The 22,149-nt window shown below is 33.7% G+C and overlaps 1 protein-coding gene across 2 annotated transcripts; it reads right to left on the bottom strand.

Annotated features, from left to right (window-relative positions):
* Positions 1-5,824: 5,824 nt before the first annotated feature.
* On the bottom strand, positions 5,825-12,344 carry LOC132044040 (protein MALE DISCOVERER 2-like). Of its 2 annotated transcripts, XM_059434521.1 has the most exons (14): positions 11,890-12,344; positions 11,180-11,653; positions 10,939-11,071; positions 10,703-10,774; positions 10,020-10,163; positions 9,766-9,909; positions 8,757-8,852; positions 8,621-8,670; positions 8,063-8,536; positions 7,197-7,387; positions 6,903-7,035; positions 6,650-6,804; positions 6,326-6,511; positions 5,825-6,231 (listed from the first exon to the last, which is right to left on the bottom strand). In XM_059434521.1, exons 2-14 carry the CDS (start codon positions 11,292-11,294, stop codon positions 5,971-5,973), a joined length of 2,154 nt encoding a protein of 717 aa, XP_059290504.1. In that variant the 5' UTR covers positions 11,295-11,653; positions 11,890-12,344; the 3' UTR covers positions 5,825-5,970. The 2 variants fall into 2 exon arrangements, with proteins under 2 accessions (XP_059290504.1, XP_059290511.1); XM_059434528.1 differs by lacking the exon at positions 11,890-12,344 and having other exon boundaries at positions 11,180-11,860.
* Positions 12,345-22,149: the final 9,805 nt, after the last annotated feature.

A 22,149-nucleotide genomic window follows, 5' to 3' on the forward strand; every position in this document is an offset into this window, starting at 1 on the left:
AGATAAATATCCCATTTAATTATTCCTATTTCCATTGAACCAACGTGTAACTCAGTTGGAGAGTCAAGATAAGCTATCAATTAACTAGGGACTAGAACACAGTAATTAACCATAATGAATCTATCCGATGGGGAGGAAGACCTATGTCAACACATAAACTCATTATATCATTGTTATATACGATGGAGACGATAGAGAATGAACCCTAACACCATTATTTGTTAAAATAAAAAAATTTAGTTAACAAAATTTTTCCGAAAAAAAGAAAAACACCCAAAAACCCATCTAAACGACCCCAAATGACCAAAAAAGCCCCTCGGTCACAGTATAGTTGTGTGTATTGCTCAATGGGTCGTTTCCGATGAACTTATCAAATTTCGAGTCAATCAGAGTTTGCCAAAAATCAGAATTCCGAAACCATGACCAATTCAGATTTTTCTTTTCCGCCAAAATAGAATTTAAAAACATATACATTTGTTCAGTAGTTCTTATCACATATCATCATTAGCATACTAATATACATGAATCAAGAACAACGAACAAATTTTAAAATATGTTTTTACATAATCTTCGTGTTGCTTTCTCGAAATTAGCATGTTTAAGTAATCATTGAATTTAAAATTCAAAACACACCACAAGATATCCATGCATCTTGAACAACAAATTTCAATATATGAGAACAATTCATGCAACATATACATGTGATGCAAGATATTCACTCCATAAATTTAAAACCAGAGCTAACTCAAAAGAAGAGTATGCTACTAATTTAAGCCAAGTGAATATCATTATCATTATCTCTAGTTCCATTGACCCAACATGTAACTCAAATGGAGAGTTAATACAAGTTATCAATAACTAGTGATTATATCTAGTGACAACCCATAATAAATCCATCCGATGGGGAGGAAGACCTAGAGTCAACACATAGATTTATTATTTCACTAGTATTTAGTTATGAAAACCATAGAAAATAATTTCTATCACCACTAGATCATAGTCGAGTTATTTTTCCTTAAAATAATTTTTCAAGAAATAGAAGAAAAAACTTAAAACACCATCTAAACCATCCCAAATCATAGCAGTGAGTATTGCTTAATGGGTCGTTTCTGATGAGCTATCGAATTTCAGATCAATCAGAGTTTGTATTATTTCAGATCTCTAAATCTATGATCAAATTAGGAAAATAACTGATTTAGGCGACTCAAGGAAAAATAATCTGATCTATATCCTTATCACCTATCAATTCATGTGAAAGCATCATGTGTAATTATGTTCCAGACTTAACATAAATAAAACTGGTATAAAGATAACATTTTCATACTTAAATCAAGTTTTAATCCGACAAACTATCTAAAACTCATCTAAACAACCTCGAAATGCTGAAAAAATGACATCACTCATTCAAAGCAGTGATCATTACTCACTAGGTTGTTTCCAACGGACCTGCCAAATTTCAGGTCAATTGGAGATCGTGAAGTTCATGACCGCCAAACTATGACCAAATTTGAAAAGTAATGGTTTTAGGCATAGTTAAGGGTTAAATAATTTGATTCAGGTTTCTAATCTCCTTTTATATTTATTTCATGAGCAAAAGGTTCATATTTTTGTCCCTTCTTCTAGGTAAGACACACAACTCCTATTTATAACAAATTATCCTCTCGATTAATACACCTGAGAATCCAAAATATTATGCTTTTGCCTTTCAGGTGAAAACGTCGATATCTCTTCTCATGAATTAATCAAATTTTACTAGTATCTAAAGGATGTTCTATGTGTAGATAAAAGTCCATCATTAGCGTACACTCATTCAGGACAATTTACACATGATACATTGAGAATATTCTAATGACTCAATTAAATAAACTACTTTCGTAGACCCTATTTATTAATCATAATTCTTAATCCATATATTCCATATATTGATATAATCTCACATGTATAAAACTTTGAGAATCTCTAATAATTCCAAATAAATAAACCACTTAAATGGTAACCATTTATTAATCATTAGTTCTTAATTATACAATGTACTATACTGTGTAAGATACAATAGCTCATGTAATTAAGCACTTTTTATGACCCACAGTCCAACACTTGATCTAACAAGAATTCTATGAGACGAGGATCACTGGGTTTCATTACTTTAAACAACCAAAAAATTCAAATAATGATGCTAACCCAAATTAATACTCATTACCAGCATCAAAACCATGAGAAACAATGCCTTCTATTGAATTTCAATGAGTAATAATTATTTGTTTGGCAATGTTCTTTTAAAAACAAATTTTATTTTAAAAATACTTTTGGCTAAAAGCAGTTTGTGTTTGGCCAATTAATTTAAAAAATACTTTTGAGCAGCAATTAGTGTTTGGTCAAGCTTTTAAAAAGTGTTTCTATGTGTATTTTTCTCAAAAGTACTTTTCAAAAAAGTGCTTTTGGGCAAAAGCTATTTTTTAGCTTGAAAAAACTATTGCTCTCAAAAGCACTTATTTTTCCCAAAAGCTTGGTCAACACCTCACTTTTTTTAAAATAAGCACTTATTGAAAAAATAAGTACTTTTGGGGGAAAAATAAACTTGGCCAAACAGACTATAAAACTGATATTACATCCGTCACCTACAGATTCTTTCCTTGTTTTTATTCAATAAGTAAATTTGACAAAGCAAACCAAGAATTTGAATGAGGAAACTTGTCAAAAAAAATTCTATTGCCAAAACAAATGACCTGGCCGCCACTTTGCAATTATAAGATCTTTGGGTTCAACTAATTTAAACCAAGGAATATCTTCTTATTTTGAAAAATAAGCCAATTGCCAATTAAAAAATCACGGCACAATCTATAAGCTTATAACATGGACAATTATTCTTATGTTTTCCGCTTTCCTTACCAAGAACCAGGTAACCTTTACCTTTTACCATTCTTGGAAAACATTGATCAAAAGTCAACAAACCTTCAATGGAATAAAAAATTGTTCCGTTACAGCCCAGAAAACAACAATCGTGATTGCTCACCCAAAAAAATATTCATGAAACCTAAAAACTGTTTCTGCACTATAGCCGCGGATAACAATTTTAACATCTTCACTTTGAATATAATTTCTATTTCATGAATCATATATATAATCAAACAGACATATATATCATCTAGGTTATCTGTATAGATGCAAGCGTGGCTCATGATGCCAATTGATGGAATACAGGCATACGCAGCGGAAGCAAATAGTCAGGATCGAGTTTGCATGTAATATAGACAACACATAATCAAGATATTAATCAAACATAAAATTGATACTTATCTCTTGAAGCGTGACCGCGACCAAGAATCGAATCTTCAACCACGAACGCACACCATCCACGAGATCATCATTCTTCAGTTCCGCAGTCTTCTGCTGTGTAACCCGAATAATACCAGAATTTGTGAAATTCGTGTGGGCGAATTTCTATGGAATAAGTGTAGAAACTTGTAAAACCCTTCGCCTCCTTATGGAATTGACTCCTATTTTATAACTACAGATTTAGGGTTTTCCCCTTTTTCAAAACCTGTTGGGTCTTTATTTTCCACCAAGAAATAATATTTCATTTAATTCTTTATTATTCGGGCACAGCAGGGACCACAAAATTTAACTAACGAGGCTTCCTATTATGGAATTAATTCAAAAAATCTGAATTAATCCTACCATAATAAATTACGAATTATTCCACCAAAAAATCGTAATCGCACTCCTCGATTCAATTTCAAAATCTTTCATTAAATCTTATTTAACTCCCCATGTTAAGATTACGGATTTTAATCAATTAAATTAAATTACGACAATTTAATTCATTGACTAATTGAATCCTTTATATTTTCGCTTAACTTATATCATGTGATGGATACAAAATCCACAGGCAAGGTTTTCACATGAGACTTATAAGCATTCATAAAGGGGTATCATCAATCTCAAAGTTGAGACATGGATTCTATCAACTAATTATTATTTCACAAATGTAATTTGCCATTTTTCAATTTACCAGGAATACATAAACCCGCAATTGAGTCGTACCTTTTAATAAATCAAAATAATGAACAAATCACATTGATCATAATAATTATATCAAGATTAAGAGTATAAGTACATTAATGAACTAGAGAATTTGTTTTACATATTCAGTACAAAAACGCTTATCTCTACTTGGTCCGTTCAATACATACAAAATGTACTAGCACAAGAAGACGGAACTACACCGTTCCCATAACGAAGATACATTATATTAATCTTGTGCTACAATCATACCGATGGCTTTGTCCAATTTCCATCTTAGATTGTGAACATAAATTTTATACTTATAAGGAACTGATGATTTAATCTTCCGTGTATAAGCTAAACTCTATACACTAAATCATCTATTATATAAGTAAAGGACACACATACTAGTACATGATCTATTTAACTCTTTATTAGACAATGAATGTATAATTGTTCTATAATAAATAATATATCGAAACACATGGTTAATAGTATATATCCCAACAGCTTGGTTTGTAACTTTGTACTCTATTCCATATGGTGTGAAGGATTGATTTAGTGAAAAACGACTCTCACGTATTTTCTTAATTATCATAGGCTTACTGACATTTGTAACTGGCAGTGGCAGGCCCAGGATTTTGTAATGCAGGTCTCCAAATTTCACAGGTTTTCATTTAGACATCTCAAGTTGATCAAAATGCATAAATAAAGAGTTGGTAGTATAACATATCTAACTTTCGAAATTTCAAATTCCACATATTTAGAACTCTAGATATACTTTAGATGACTTGATGGTATAATTTTTTTTTTATATTAAAAAGATGACTGTATAAAATTTAAATTCATAAATAAAACATTGTGCTGAGCTGAGTTGAATAGCATCAGTATATCGCAACAGCTATAAAATGGTATGTCATAAAATAATTTACCAAGTTATTTTAAAATGTACAGATAACACCACCATTCCTCTCTTCCTCACTTCCTGGTACAACCGCACCTTTCTCCTTTTCCATCATACGTATTTCTTTATCTTTCATACATCACCACTCATTTTCTTCAAACACAGCATATTAAGTTATTAACATCAGTGCAATGTAAGACGAAAGATTATTATTGAAAGAGAGACTGAGAGAGGGACATATGAAGGGGGAGAGAGGCTGTTTTTAAGATTTTCATTATACTATTGGATGCATGTCCAAACGAAGGTTAGACATGCCAAAAATTGAACAATGCCAGAGATTAAATTGAAAACAATAACACGAGATCATATAATATTCCAATCAATACCCAAAGCAAACCAAAATATATAAGCAACACACGTGAAAACTTGCAAATCAATGTATAAAACGCACATTGCTAGTTACATCACATAAATATGCAGTCTTGTGAAGCGGGATGCAGCCTTCTATAATGCAGCCCTCCACATTATACAAAATAAAGCACCCTCTCCCCCCCAAAAAGGAAACGGATAAGAAATTCATGTCACAGTATAAAGCAACCAGCCTTCTTGACACCCTGGTGTACAAAGCAATCATGTTAGAGTAATATGCTAACAGGAACTCCATCATGTTCCATATAAACCAAATGAACTTCGACAACCTGGAAATCAAGAAAAAATAGGAAACTTACCACAACTTCCAAGAACCTATGCTGAAGAAATGCTGCTAAGAGATAGAGGCATTAGATAACATTGAACCCCCTGATCACATCCTCTTGTACAAAACCAACTTTTTTATCACAAAAGGACATGCATGCATCATATAAATATCCCACACAAGGAAAGGTAGAAATGCAACTTATGGCTAAGAAGACAGAATTATTAAAAGAATGAACTAATATAAATATTTTGAACAGAAAAATGGGTACACAGGACTTTCAGTTGACATTAGTGGGGTATATCATAGTACATTTATGCATAGCAAAACAAACGCTCGACTTACAAAAGTAGACACACTAGTCAGTTTAAGCTGCCTCGGAGGATAGAATCTCGAGTTCAGCCCACCAGAGGGGAGATAGCCTTGGAACTGCAGCATCGGGTGGAATGTCAATCGCTTCCCTTAGCTTTGTAATGACTTCTTTTATTGTTGGTCTCTTCCTTGGATCTTCTTGAAGACAACCTCTAATTACCTCACAGATGATCATCAGTTCATTATTCTTGAAGGACTTCAATTTTGGATCAACCAAGCTGCTCAGATTCTGTCTATCATTAAGGCATTGCTGCGCCTAAACAAAGCAGAGAACAAAAGTTTCACTAGTCAATCAAGACCGAAGAAAATAAGGAGATCGTATACAATAGATAAATGAGATTGAGATTTACCCAGCTTAGAAGAGACTCTCGTTCCGAGTAAGGTGACTTTCCAGATATTACTTCCAGCAACAAAATCCCAAAACTATAGACATTTGTTTCGGGATCAGCAAGTGGTGGCAGCTCAGAGTTTTCTAGATCACCACTGGCGGACTTTGACTTGACCATTATTTCAGACCAGAAAGCAAGCTCTGCTATCTGTTAAAACAAAGTATTCTTTTAATTCAAGACATTACACAAAGTAAAAGGTTTCTAAATCAATGTGGTATATGAAGTGTCTTGGTGACATACGTAACCACTAGGGAAACTACGGTACGTATTCATAATGAAGCACACCTTAGCAGCATAATCATCCGTAAAAAATATGGAGTGTGAATTCACATCAGAATGCGACAGCGGGGGATTCAAATTGTGCATGTACTCAAGACAATATGCTGTCCCCATTATAGCTCGCATCCTTGCAGGCCAATCAAGAGGCTCAAGTTCTTCATCTGAAACAACAAAATATGTAGCTTGCATTACTCAAGACTAAATCGCACTACCGTCATTCACAAATGATGACTGACATTTGAACTGTTAACTAGTTTACCATGGAGATGCTCGAAAAGTGTTCCATTCGTTACATACTCAAAGACCATCATCCTTGTGAAAGGTTCATCTTCCTCACAGTATCCAATTAGATTAATAAAATTCTTGTGATTTATCCTTGAGAGTGAATCAATCTATACCCAAGCGCACAATAATTAAACATCCTATAAGTAAATGCACTTGAAAAAAAAAATGAAAAAAAAAGTGAAGAGACAACTAGGATGTCACTACAGAAAGAGTGAGACGGTAAGAAATTGTGTAGCAACTTTTATTTGTGAAGGAGATGACAACTAACCTTCTTCCTGAAGGCCAATTCAGAACGCTTGGACCAATCTTTCAGAGAATTTATAGCAGTTGACAAAACACCAATCTCTACTCCACTGGATAGAGTTCCCTTGTATACTGTAAATGTATCTTGATTCCAAACAATATTACTAAAATCCTCGCATGCAGTTACTAGCTCGGGCCTGTTTAGTTTTGGGACCCCTACAATTGATTTCACGCAAAAGACATGAGGAATCAAAATATGAGTGTTAAATTCAGGATTCACCTTCTTATGGTTTGTCATCGAACAGTAAACATTTAGGTAGGGAAGTAAGCTGAACAAAGTAAAATTGATGCAGAATGATCATTCATATTTTCGAAGTAAAAATGGAAGTTCCACTCTAGAAATGCTATCAAACAGGGCTGTAAAAGTGTAACTCGCTTGTAGATTATCTTCTCTGTCAATCCCCCCCATAAAAGAAAAAAAAAAATTAAGAGGAAATATGTTCCTAACTCTCCCCTTATTTTCATTGCAAATGGTGGTGTAGAAGGATCAAGGAGCATCGTGGAATATAAGGTACACAAGGGACATCCAAGGCTAGAAGCAAGAGGAAGTTCAGGTGTTCTTTAGAAAACGTTTAGAGCAACATGGAGGGGGGGGGGTGTTGTGTGTGTATATTTGACCAAACACCCATATAATACATACTTTTAACATCATCTTGGATTATTAGTTAGACTATCTGTCAAAAGGAAAAGAAAAAAAACAATCGTAGGCGTCGAAGGTTGGAATTACATCCACCAGAGAAAAATGAACCCAAAAGTTGAGCTAGATCATATGGATCTGGACAGAATACTAGCAGTGTCATCAGTTTTTACACAACATTAAATCAAAAGTACCTGTAATAAATGCTTTCTGCAGCTGTCCACTCAATCCAGTCTTCCAAGGGCCTATTGTTCGCGCAGCTTTGCTCTTGCAGATGAATATCAGACACACAAAAATTGCAGCCAGAAAAGCCCCAGTGCCGATTCCTATATACTTCCATGAACTTCCAGACTTTGCACCAGGTGGGGATTGACTAGGAGTTGGCCGTTTAGCAGCATCATTAGAGTGTCCCCCAGGATTTGGAGGCTGATGATGTTGAGGTGTGGTCCGTGATGGTATAGTCAGAGGAGGAGGAGGAGTTCCTTCAGTATTTGGCACAGCACGAAATGAACCACTACTTCTGCTGCTCGGCACAGGAATAACAAGTCCTAATGGTTTCCCTCCATTAGCAGGAGCAGCAGCAAGGTTACTGGGTTGTTCAACTAACTTACGGCGTTCAATGTTTGCTTGGTTCTCTACAGCATGGATAATGTGAGGCATAGGCGAACCTGCAAAACAAAAAACAAAAAAATACTTTTTTGTATACAATTCTTTGAAATTCCAATAAAAGATATAGTAAAATATTCACTCACTTGGTAGGTCAGAGCAGAAGTCTGCATGAGCATCCAAAAAATGCGGGAACCTTTAGGAAACAAGAAAAAATTGCTTCTGGAACCATTAAACTTACTTAGAAAGCATAAGGTGACAAAAACCTATTTAGTTACTTACAGTGTGAAGAAACTAAAATACCATATTAGCAACCCTTTAATTGGTCTGATAAAGGAGCCTATGGTCTTAAATGGCCTCAAACTGCCATGCCAGATGCTGCAAGAAAAAGGCACCAAATTTTCAGAGTGGAGCATGAAACTCCCAATTATGTGACTGAGAAGTAAAATAAATGCATATTAAATGGCTGCTAATTTTTACACCAAACCTAAATGTTTTAGTAGCCAGTACTCTGACACAGTCATAAAGCTAAAGCTGAAGTTACTTATCCAAGAAGAGCATCTACATCCAGAATTCAAACAGAGTCCATGGGACAAATAGAAATAAATTCATGCTTGTAGTTGGCTGAAGTTTTCATGTTGCAAAACAGGCATACGTTAAAATCCAAGTGTTATTCTACTCAAGGGCAAAGAGTAGCCACATTTCCAGCAATTTTAGTTGACAATGTACAGAACAGCCAACAGAATAAACAATTACTATGCAATAAAGCATTCAGATTTCCACATAAACAGATGTTGATGAATAAGAAAATGTCAGAAAACGATAAATCACAGCTTTAGAAACACTAAAGTCTAATCCCCTCTGAATGTTGTAGGGATACTGGGGACAGGACCAAAGGAGGGAAGTGAAGAAACCAGCATCCAAGAAATGAAAGGCAGAATTTCTAGATACTAGAGAAAATGCGACTACAGCCATCATCCTCATACCCCAAGCCACAGAATGGTGAAAGATAACTATTACTATAAGATCTCAAAAGTACTGGAAACATCACAAAGCAGCAACCCAGATTCACATGAAAGTCATGAAATTATTTAGTGCCCCATGGAATTTCTCTCAACAATCACCATCATAGTTGCTTCACCATTTAAGCTCAAACTTTTCTGTATTTAATGGTAACCAACCTCACCATTCAAAGGGTACCAACTTTTGAACATAGATAGAAGTATGCGACTTTAAAATGTGGCACAGCTGGAACATAAAGATAGAAGGACCAAACAACTAAAGGACTTACCAATGCCCAAATTTTCTATTTATACTGCCAGTTCCAGCAGCAACACCAGAGGTGAGGTAATCATCAAATTGCAGTTCTGAGAGCTGACGAAGCTTCCCTATTTCCAAAGGAATCTTCCCTTCGAAGTTATTGTCACAAATCAACCTGGGAAAAAAAGTATCAAGCACAATTCAAGATCATTTTGTTAGCAATATTGTAGCATACATACATACAAACATATTACAACACAGAAACACAACAACTTATCAACTTACAAACTTCTAAGTGATTGCAAATCTCCTATTACTGCTGGAACTCTTCCACTCAAATTGTTATCCCTCAAGTCAAGCACTTCCAGCATTCTGAATCGTCCAAATTCTTTAGGAATAGCACCAAAAAGATGGTTTTCAGAAAGCACACTGTGGAAGACACACGTTCAGATAGGAAGAAAAGTTATTAAAATTCCAAAACAAATTATACATAGTACATATATGCAGAACAGAAGATGGTGAAAATGTGATTACTAGAAATCTACCCAATTAACTTTATGCAATTTTTCTTTGGGAAAAAAAAAAAGGTAAAGTTTTTCTTTGGCACAATTTGCCAGACCAAATTAGCTAAATATCCCCTCCCCACACCCCTCCATCCCAGTGTATAGGATGCTCTTTATATTTTGAGACATCTCCTAAGTAACAAATGGAAACAAAAATTTGTAGACTGTGCTAACCGGACATGTAAATTTAGTGCAATTTCAAATTGTATAGGGATAAGATAGCGTCTACCAAGATCGGGAAGTATCAGTTCCATGACATAGCACACTAGATATTGTCCTTAGACTAAAACCGGAATCATGAAAGCATTTCATAAAAAGTGGAAGAATCTCTTTTCAGATGGTTTAGGTCAAGAATATGAGCTAGAAAAACCAAAGGAGAAACATATAAGTATAGCTGAAGCTTACAGTGATTTTAAGTGAGTGAGATTTCCAAGTTCTGGTGCGAGTTTTGCTTTCAACGAATATCCACGAAGGTCCCTACACAAGGAATAGACAAATAACTCAGTGTTTGCACTTTGATTGTCGTTATCATTTCAACAGACTTGTTGACAGCAAATCAACAAACACTAATCATCGATAACAGTAAATTTATGAAAAAGAACCACAATAGGAAATTTGGGTATATGTGACAAGGGACTTACAGCATTTGCACTTTACCATGCTTACACTGGACACCAGACCACATGCACGGGTCACAATGATCTCGATTCCAATTTTCAAGAATGCCATACGGATCAGCATCCACTTTCACGCGGAATCTCAATAATGCCAATCCTGTTTCTCACACCAACAATAGTCAGCAAACAAGAAACATACCAAACACTTTAAACTAGCCAAGAAACAAATACAAAACTAGTAGAACTGGCCAAGTATAAGAATTACCTTCCGAATTAAGAGAACAACAACCACGAATCTCCAAAACGATAATCAACAGAGCAAGATATGATAGCTTGATTCCATAAGTGTTCCATCTACCCCCCATGGTTTGAAGAACCATATGTATCAGTGGCTAAGGCAGTAACAATATCTGCCAACAGCAAGGACTCTATACAAAATGCCACACAAAATCGCCAGCTTTCGTGTACAAAATTACTCTCCAAGCAATTAAAAATCACTTGGACACACAAAAAAGTTGTACACAAACAAGAAATACACCACTATTTGCTTGTCTATACAATTTTTACACTATAAACAAACTATATTACAAGTTAAAGAAAAAAAAAATCAACCCTATTGATACAAATGATAAAATTGGGGTCTCTCATTTTTCTAATATTAAACTTAGGCTATAACAACACCTCCTTCATCAACACTTGTACAAATTCAGTTGATAAATCTCCAAGATTCAATTTTTATCTGGAAAATGAATAGACAGGAAAAAAACAAAAACTTAGTTTTAAAAAAAAATGTTTCTTGAAAAGGGGTTGGCAAATAAAATAAGAGCATTTCACAAGCCAAACCAAAAAAGAAAAAGAGAAAAAGCAAAAAGTATTCAGAGAATAACTGAATTTGCAAGCAATCAACAGAAAAATAAATATCCAAAAAACCCAAAAGATGGTTAAATGTAAAAAATGCAGAAGAGTAAAACTTACCAGAAAATAAGGGACAAAAAAGGGCAGTCTAATGAAATCTTTTTCTGCTTTTTATTGCAGAGGTAGAAATGCCAAAATGTCACATTTCTTGTAAAAATATAAATTTCAAACAACTGCAACAAGAAAATGCAGGTGGTGGACAAAATTTGCAAAAAAAATTTGAAACTCCAAAAGAAAAAAAAAATTGCTGTATCTTTTTTTTTTTTTTGGAGAAAGTATAGAAATAACAGAGATTGAAGGATTTGAAATCACACAAGAAAAAATCTTTTTTTTTTCTTTTCTAAAGAATAGATTATCTTTTTTTCTTGACTGCCCTTTGCAGGATGATTTCAAAAGGGTTGAGGAGGTACAAGAGAGAAAAAAAATGGTAGGAAAAAAAATGATTTTTCCTCTCTCTTGTTTCTCTCTCTACAAGATTTATTTTTTTAGTTTTGTCTACCCTCACACCCAAGCTAGCCAACAAACTGATTCTCCTCTTCTTCTCTTCTTTTTTTTTTCTTTTTTTGATTTTTTTAACATTTTAAAAAATGTTTTTAAAATTATTTTATGATGAACCAGATGGGTTATACTGGTTAACTGAAAACTGCCGGCCGAGTGGACGTTGACTGGGTCCCACACGACATAATACGTGCCATCCTCTTATCCTCTGCTTCCTAAGTTGGCAAATAATAATAATAAGCGATTTGTTTCGGTTTGGAAGATTTAAAAACTTAACCCCCATATAAAATCCTGCATAAAATAATAAGTTTGACTAAGTTGGATTGGAAAAAGAAAAAAAAAAAAACAATCCCTTATAATTTGTGCGGTGTTTAATTAGGCTGTATTGGTTAGCATTTTATATGTTATTTGGTCAACAATACTAAATAATACATATATAATAAATTTTTTAAAATATTATTATCTATATTACATTAAAAGCATGAACTCCAAAACTTAAAAGTTAAATTAATAAAATATCCTTTTTAAAAAAACCTAAATACCTTACTTCGTTTTTAAAAAAAAAAAAATATATATACATATTATCCCAAACCTAGACTAGATACGAACCGATGTGCCCCTTCAGAGAAAAAAAACTTGTCTTTCTTTTTCCCAAGTTCGATTAATTGCTCCCGCTTCAAGATTAATGGGTTTACTTTTCCTTTTGGGTAAAAGTAGCATGCCAAATTTCGTCTATGTTTTCTTTTCATTTATTCAAGTTTCCACCCAATCGTATACTTTGACACTTTAATTTTGCATATGTTTGTTCTTCAATCTTTACTTTCTACAAGAGATGGTGAGAAGTATAAATTATGATGACTTTAGTTTAGTTTCAGTTGACCAGTCACCAAAGCAAGAAAAGTGCAAATGAATTACTGTTACAGGTAAATTTTAATCCCAACAATTTTATCCATCAAGGGATTTTCCATGACATGGGAGCATATCCGTTGAAACAAAACAGTGTGTGGTATTTTTAATAGCAATAACAGGGAGTACATAAATTTCAGTATGGCAATGTGTGAGGAAAGTTTTCTTATAGATCACAAAAAGCCCTTCTCGTGATACATCGTGGAAGTCACTTCCCAGTAGAACATTTGCATACATATAGAAAGGCACAATGTTTGGCCTTTCATGTTTGCTATGTTATTAATTTCAGGAGATCTTTGGTGTGTCATGTTTGCTATGTCTTGGTAATTCAAGAGATACATTATTGCTCTTCAACATGAGCCAACAAGTTTTGACTTGGATGGCGGGGGCCACATCATCAAAACAATGAATTAAGAAGAAACCAACAACAAAAATACGTTCAACTTCTTATCCTGTCTTTTTATTTGTTAATTATCCACCTTTTGTGATTTTGGTGACTTTGATTTCTAAAAAGGTTATCATAGATTTGTTTGGGATGACCTCCTAATTTATATTGTGTTTTATGTGAATGTTATAATATAGATAACATAAGTTTGAAAGTTACAGTGGTTATTGTTCCGTTAAAATGCAAATTACTTGACGTACATAGATGTTACACGTATGAAATCAGTGAGAAGTTAGTTTCCAGCAGTGGCATGATATAAATATACCATTTGAAAGAATCGTGTATTGGCTTTTAGAGTCCAGATGAAATAAAATGTGAGACTTTTACTTAAAACATTATTATGGTTTTCATTAAAAGTTGAAGACATAAATTTGATATCTCTTGTGATGAGGAAAATACTATATTTAATTTTGAATTGTTTGGGTTCCATATTGATGCTTATTGCAATATAATATGTTAACTGTTCTCATTAAGGCTAGCATATGCATGCCACCTTGTGAATTACAAACTATGTTAAATTGTGCTCCTATACTCTTCTGTATAAATAATATATATTGAAATTTATATATATGCTGATACATAAAATGTGCGGGTCGACTGTATTTTCTGCAAATTATTTAGAACCCTAAAGCTTTGTGTCAAAAAATGAGTACTGATTAACCTTATGTGTCTTGTGTTATAGTAGAGCCAAACAACAACTTAAAGGTTACACTTCGGTAGAATATTTATGTTCAGTGTAAGTATATGGGTGATAGATCTTTTGACGTATGATATTTGGCATTGTTTTTTTAGAAGAAACATATGTGCTTTAGTCAACATCCTGCTTATAGGGAGGTTTCCAGAGCCAGAGGTACGTAGTGTAGATGGTAGGCGTTCATCAAAACTCAATAACTTTGGTTTAAACTTTATATTTGCCTAAACGTTCATTTAATTTGTATTAACTATAAATTTAGAACCCAATAACTCAAAAGGGCTAGCTAGAATCCGTAACCCGCCACTAAAAGTTTTATGCGAAAGGAGTTACTATCCGACTTAAGTATTTATTTGCAAAGTTTAGTGTTTGTTTAGAACGAACTCTCAAAATTCTGTTTGTTTGAAACAAACTTTTATTTGAAAATTCTTACTTTTTCCTTACAAAACTACTATTACATCCAATGTAAATGTATTTTGTACCTAACTTCTAATAGGTCACTTGGACTACTCAGTCACACAATTGTAATACTTCTACTTTTTACTAATAAGAATTAATTCTCGAACTTATCGATACATACTTATGATTGTACACTATGAGAGTGCAGAATTAGGTCCATCGATTAAAACTTGATCTTGTTTGCGTAACTGCGAGCCGAATTTTATTTTTTCGAATTAAAATAGTGATATACAAAGATGATTCACTTTAGAATTTGATTGTCATCTTGAACTCAATTCTGATTTAAGTTAATGAAATTACCCTTATCTAAGTTGAGTGCAAATAACTTATTTGGAGTCGACGTTGTTAATTTGAAGCAGTTTCCTCCGTTCTCCCAATGTAATACAAATATGTATATTCTAGCCCAATAATTTCCATATTGTTTTGTATCTTAAGAGACAGAAAATTTTAGTGACAACACTAATCTTTGGCAACTCTTTGCAGGCATTTATGAATTATTTCCGTACGTATTACCTAATTCTTATTATTTATTTTGATTTCATACTTTTCATATGTATGTAGTTTGCATGTTAGTAATATAGAAACCATCTATTGAAGAAGGATAGAGTAGAAAAGAGATATAATAGTTGCAATTCAAAAAGTAACAGAGCTTCGTGATAAATAATGTATATTTTTTTTCCATGTAGCAAAATTTCAGTTATGATATTACAATTGCATTACAAGTCATGACTTGTAAAGTTTACAAGACTTTTAAACATGTTGCTTTCAGATCTAGAGTTAACACACTTTTCTAATGATTTCTTTTGTAGCATATTTGTTCCCCGGGAAATGTTCTTATTGTTTGCTTACTAAATTGCACACTTTTTACTTGCAACATTGATATTAATATTAGTTGACTAGACCATATTTCGGATAACTTGACATAGCCGAAAAACTAGTACTGTTAAAAGTTACAATCGTAGTTTTTCTTTGACAAATAACTATCACAATTTATTTACCAAGTGTTATGTACAAAGCAAATATCAAAAACTAGAAGAAGTTTGAGCTTAACAGCCTCATCCTTCCAACCTATTACATCATCAAATCTCCCTAACTAGTACTAGTCCAGCCGAAGGATAAAAATTTAAATGAGTGTTTCCTCTATAATGGACCTCTTGCACTACCAGCCTGATTATGAGCTTGTTTGGATGGGCTTATTTTAAGCAGCTTATAAGCTGTTTTTAGCTTATAAGATGCTTTAGATAAGCTAAGTCAAACGGGCCCAATTATTTTTTTGAACTTATTTTAAGCACAAAATGACTTTAAGCTGCTATTCAAATACTCAAAAAAGCTTAAAACAGCTTATAAGCAACTTATAAGCCAATCCAAATAGGCTCTATAGTATTTTCACTTCTCTGTTTGTGCTGGAAAATTCTTCATTCCTTTCTTGTCACACATAGTAGGTTGCTCTAGCTATAGTTATTTTGTAGATTTCAGCAATATTACTCTTGCAATGTGTTGCCCATTCCACTTCACTCTATGAGTTCAAAGATGATCACTACAAAGGTGAATCCACGATTTCAAGAGGATGAGTTCACCTTAATTTATTTTATTTATTTAAAAAAAAAAAGGACGCAAAAGAGCATTTAGTAGGGTTCAATCCCGCAACCAGTGCTCCACTCGATCTAGTTTGACCATGTTTTCCTTCAGTTAATATTAGATATATTTTAAGGATTATATACACAATATACCGAGTTTAGTCGGGTGACCATGTGTTCACGTGACCCATTTTTAATGGGTAGATTCACCCCTGGATCGATCTTGTAACCCCTTGCCATCTTAACAACCTGTTCCACACCCTTGATGAGATAGTGCATTCAAACAACATATGTGATCATAGTCTCATTGGTAATATGACATAGGGACAGGTTGCATCTTCAATGAGTTCCCACCCTACCAGTTTATCCCTAGTCAATAACTTCTCACACATTGTCGGCTTGATCAGAAAAATCCATCTAGGTGATCCCAAATGATTATACATTAGTTTTCTCCATAGAAAGTTGACTCTGAGTAGCTTATACATTTTGTGAATTGAGAAGCTTTGCATCTAGACCATATCTATCTCCATGTAGCCAACACCTTCTAGGGCATGATTACACTTTAGAATCTTCCTAACCAATCAAGAAGCGATATTGGCCTATACCTTCCACATTCCTTTTCCTTTTCCATAAAAAGCATAAAGCCATTGCACCCATAACTTGACCTTTTTAACAAGAGCTTGCAGATAGCTGCTTTATTTCAAGCCATGATTTTTAAGAAATTCAGTCCTCTTGCAGATAAAGGACAACATAGCCTGCTTCATGCTAGTAAAGCCTTCTTTCATGCTAGTAAAGCCTTCTTTGACACCTCTGTCCATGCAGTCCACAGAAATCTCCTACATATGGACTCAATCATCTGAGTGATCTTCTTTGGTAGAAGACTTCAGCCTTTAAGGTTTTGATTGAAGACAATACATTCTTAATGAATTGTACTCTTCCTGCATATGATAGAAATATAGTAGTCCAACTAGTAATTCTTCCCAGCATCTTATCCAATATAGGCTTACAATTAATCATTAATATAATTCTTTAAGTACTGAGGGAGATCCTTAGATATCTGATTGGAAGTTCTCCTATAGAGAAGCCTAAAACTGATAGTATAATATCTACATACTGGAACGAACTCCATCATAATAAACAAAACTTTTGTCTAGATTGGCTCTAAGGCCAGAAGCCTCTGAAAGTTCTTTGAAACAGTCATAAACCAACTGAACAGAAAGCAAGTCCTCTCCACAAAACATCAATAGGTAATTAGCAAATCCAGTTGAATTAGATTCAAGTTAGGACATCAAGGATGGTAGTTAAAGTTGAGTACAGTCTATGAGGTCTTTAATAATCTGGTAAGATACTCCATAGCTAATTACTAATACAAATAGGAAGAGAGAGATAGAGTCTCCTTGCCTCAACCCCTTCCTAGCCTTGAAAGGATCAGTTGGCTAACCATTTATAGGGATAGAGTAAGAAACAGATGTAAGACGCTGCATTATCTAGCTAACAAACTTCACTAGGAAAATTAGGCATTCTAGCACTTCTTCCAAGAAAATCCACTCAATAGAATCATATGCTATTTTCATGTCAACCTTCAACATACGCTTAGGTGATATGTTTTTCTGACCATACCCTTTCACCAATTTATGACTTAGTATGATGTCATCGATGATCACTCTTTCTGGAACAAAGGCAGATTGACCATTAATGTGTTAGGGTCTGCTCTGAATTTCTCACCTTATTTAGATTCTACCATAATTATTTTTACTTAAAAAAATATTTTTCTTGTGGAAAAGGTTTCCTTGATGGAAAAGATCTCTTCCATATTTGATTAACCCTTTCTTGGAGAAGAAGTTTTGAACTTCTATAAATAGAAGATCTTCTCTTCTCAACTATAACACAATAGCATCACAATGTAGTCATCTAAAGAGTTTTGTTCAAGGGGGATTTTTCTCTCAATAGCTCTTATGCTTTCTTTTATTACCCTGATTATTTTGATCCCAACAAGGGGTATAGAGACAATGGTTCAGTCAATGGTTGAACGAGGTTGAAAACATGTTCAAGGCAGATTCAAATCAAGCTGCAACACCAATTTCACGATAATGAAGATTTTGTCCAGAGTGCTACATGTGGAGATGAATTTTCAACATCTCTGCTGTTGCATATTTATAAATAAAGCAAAATATTTTTAAACTAATTTTTAACCCACAATATTTTTAATCTTATTTTTAAGCATGGTAAGCAGAAATGATGAAGATGGAGAATCAAGATTATTTTACTAGAAAATTCAGGCCAAGGAGAGATTTGTTAGGGTTTGTCCTGAATTTCCTACCTTATTTGGATTTTACCATAATTGTGTTTTATTATTTTTTTTTTGTGGAAAAGGTTTCCTTGATAGCAAAGATCTCTTCCATATTTGATTAACCCTTTCTTGGAGGAGAAGTTTTGGACTTCTACAAATAGATCTTCTCTTCTTAACTATAACACAATAGCATCCACAATGTAATCGTTGTTAGTTTTGTGTACGGGGAATTTTTCTCTCAGTAGTTCTTATGCTTTCTTTTATTACCTTGATTATTTCGATCCCAACATAATGTCCCACCAATAAACTCTCCACACCTAGGGCAGGCCATAAGTCACCGAAAATCAAATTATCGAATCAAACCGGGGATTCCGGTTACAATATTCTGGGACAAAATTTCAAAATTCCGGTATTCAATTTCACTAGTCGATACGAACATTAGTACCATTCGGTATCGGTATAAAATACCGAATTATCCACTCTGCAGCTTGTTCCTGTTCTTTTCAACTTGATTGCAATGGACTTTTTTCTTGTTCTTATAAACGTATAAGTCAAATAGTTTTTGCTACCCTTAATTGGAAGCAACCTGCTGATTTACTTTCCATGCATATATATTGGCATATAAATTAATTCTTACGGCATTGTTATCGACTTATAATTTTCACTTTCTTTCTCTCCGACGTCCCTATCTTATTATAAACTTTTAATAAAATGTTTAGTAACGCAAAGGACTTTGAGGAGAAAATTGAGACGGGAAAGAGATTAGGAAACAAAAGTCATGAGTTTCTCCTACGTTTCGAGTTCCACGGCCACAATCAAAAGCTAGCACTGACGGGGTGGTTATCCTGGGGACAATATCTACTTGAGATTGGGACATTTTCTAATCACAATCAAGTGGAATGTTGACCTAATAACATGATGATTGGCGTGTATTTAACGCCTTAGAGTATGAAGTAACCTTCACGAAATAGTTCAGCCTGGTATGGTGTCTTTACTCTTTAGGACAAGTACTCTAATCGGACTTAAAGATCACGAAAATATTTAATACTAGTACTAGTATCTATAAAACGTAAAAGTATTAGTTCTAATACATGAAGTCTACTAGAAAACACGGAGTTACGTTGTCCATGGTCTTATAATAAGACTAGTGCCACGGCCCACGGGGGAGCTCTTGTAAGTGAAAAATAATCATTGTTACTTGCCACTAATTATCAACCGAAGAACAAACCGAATTTATATGCCACAAAATCATGTAAGCAAAAGTTGTCAAGCTCTTGTTTTGCTATGTAATAACTTGAAATTTCACTTGTAAAATTGATTTCAAAAATAAATAAAAAAAAAAAAAAAATTCAAACATACGATCGAAAAATGGCCAGTAAACGCTACGATGAAATGGCCAGTAAACGCTACGATGGAAAGGAGACCAAGCCCAATGATTTGTGTGACAATCTCCTTTTAAAATAGCAACGTGTTGATCATATAAGCTTGAATAAGCTTTCAAGATGATTTAAATTATTAACCTGTAACTGATTAGAATTCTCTAAAGGCAATGAATAAACAGTCAAATTAAGTTGATATAGAATGAGCGAAAGGCAAAAGAATTCATTTGATTTAAGAGAGTCTAATAAAATTAGTATAAAATTTATTGAAATTAGATTACTTCTGATATTTGAAAGAGTAAAAAGTCAGAAATGCTCCTAAACTATATAAAATAGGTCAGGTTTATCCTCCATCACGTTTTTTGCTCAAAATGTCCTCCAACAAGACAAATAACTCAAAAATACCCTTCCTACTAATGATTGCTTCAAAACAAGGAAAAATTGGTCAATTTTGCCGTTAAACTATTTGGAATTGAGCAGTTTTACCCTTGTTCTTTTAAAATTTTTTTGGAGGAGGGGGGTTTTGTTTGGTGTGGGAGGGGGGGGGGAGGCGGGGAATGTATAAGATATGTAATAACAACATAATAATAATAATAAAATAAATAAGTAATATATATATATATATATATATATATATAGCTTTTTTTTTCTTCCGGTTCCTTACGCATTAGGTATGAGTTATTTTTGGCCCTTTCCCCTATTTAAAACTACCTATTTATGTGTATTTGTGTGAGTGTGACATGTCGAATATATTCATTTTGTTAAATACGTATGGGAAACTTACATAAACGTACCTTTCGGTCAATTAGTTTACAACCATGGCCGAAGTACATACTATCTAGGAGTGTTCACGGTTTGGTTAAAAACCGATCCGAACCGCAAACCGAACCAAACTGATTAAATAAACTGATAATTTTTTGAGTTTGTTTTGGGTTTATTTTGGTTTGGTTTTAAATTTTAAAAAACCGACAATATTTGGTTTGGTTTTATTTAGAACAAATCAAAGAAAAAACCGAACCGAACGGACAAAATAATATACACAAACTATATGTATACAATATATTAATTTTTATGAATAATTTTAAAGACTTTGTTTACTTTTCCATCAAAAATTTGTTTATCTTTATTAAGCTAATGAACTTTACACCTTAAGCTCATTTCTTATAAGAAATCCATGAATTCAAATTCATTTATTCAAAGAAACAACTACTATGAGATTTTCTTAATAAAAGGTTGAATTTCTCATAAACCTTATTAAAGTTTATGAATCTTAAAGACATTTTTTCCATAATCCAAGAAAATTATAGCTCTCACAATAAAAGGGTAATAACGGATTATAAGTTAAACTATGATGGAAAAGTCTTTCCTAATCGTAGGAAAAAAATGAAAGAGAGAAATACTCTTAGGTTTTTTAAAAATAGAAAAACCAACCAAGCCAAACTTAAACCGACAACAACCAAATCGATGGATATGTATGATATTTGGTTTGTTTTGGTTTTGGTGTAAACCAAAACCAGCCCAAACCGAACCATGAACACCCCTAATACTACCTATACACTTCGCCCGTGTATATTGTGTATATGTATACTTAGTGTAAAGTATACACGGTGGTTTTATATGTTGTGTATACATATGTATAGTATATGTATATGTGGTATATAATATACACTACCTATACACTGTGATATTTTATAAACTAAATGGCCAAATGGTATTTGGCTGTAATTTTTCGGGCAATTTGCAGGAATGCCCTTATTTTGGGGTGGTCTTTACTTTTTGCCCTTCGCTAATACCATGAGGTTTGGGGTTCGAACCGCGGCTCAGTCAAAAAAAAAAAATCGCAGGTTAGAGTTTTATAGCAAAGTTAGGCCTATTCGGGCCAAAGTTAGGCCTGTAGGCAGAATTTTGAATGGAAAACTCTGCTTGCGGGTAGAGTTTTGCATGCAAAACTCTGCCTTGCGAATTCAAACCTCTGCCCTGCGATTTTTTTTTTTTAAATGAGCTTGGGTTCAAACCCAAAACCTTGAGGTATTAAGCGAAGGACGAAAATTAAAGACCGCCAATTTGAGGACAAA

The sequence above is a fragment of the Lycium ferocissimum genome, chromosome 2 (genome assembly GCF_029784015.1).
Source record: "Lycium ferocissimum isolate CSIRO_LF1 chromosome 2, AGI_CSIRO_Lferr_CH_V1, whole genome shotgun sequence".
Classification (NCBI taxonomy): domain Eukaryota; kingdom Viridiplantae; phylum Streptophyta; class Magnoliopsida; order Solanales; family Solanaceae; genus Lycium; species Lycium ferocissimum.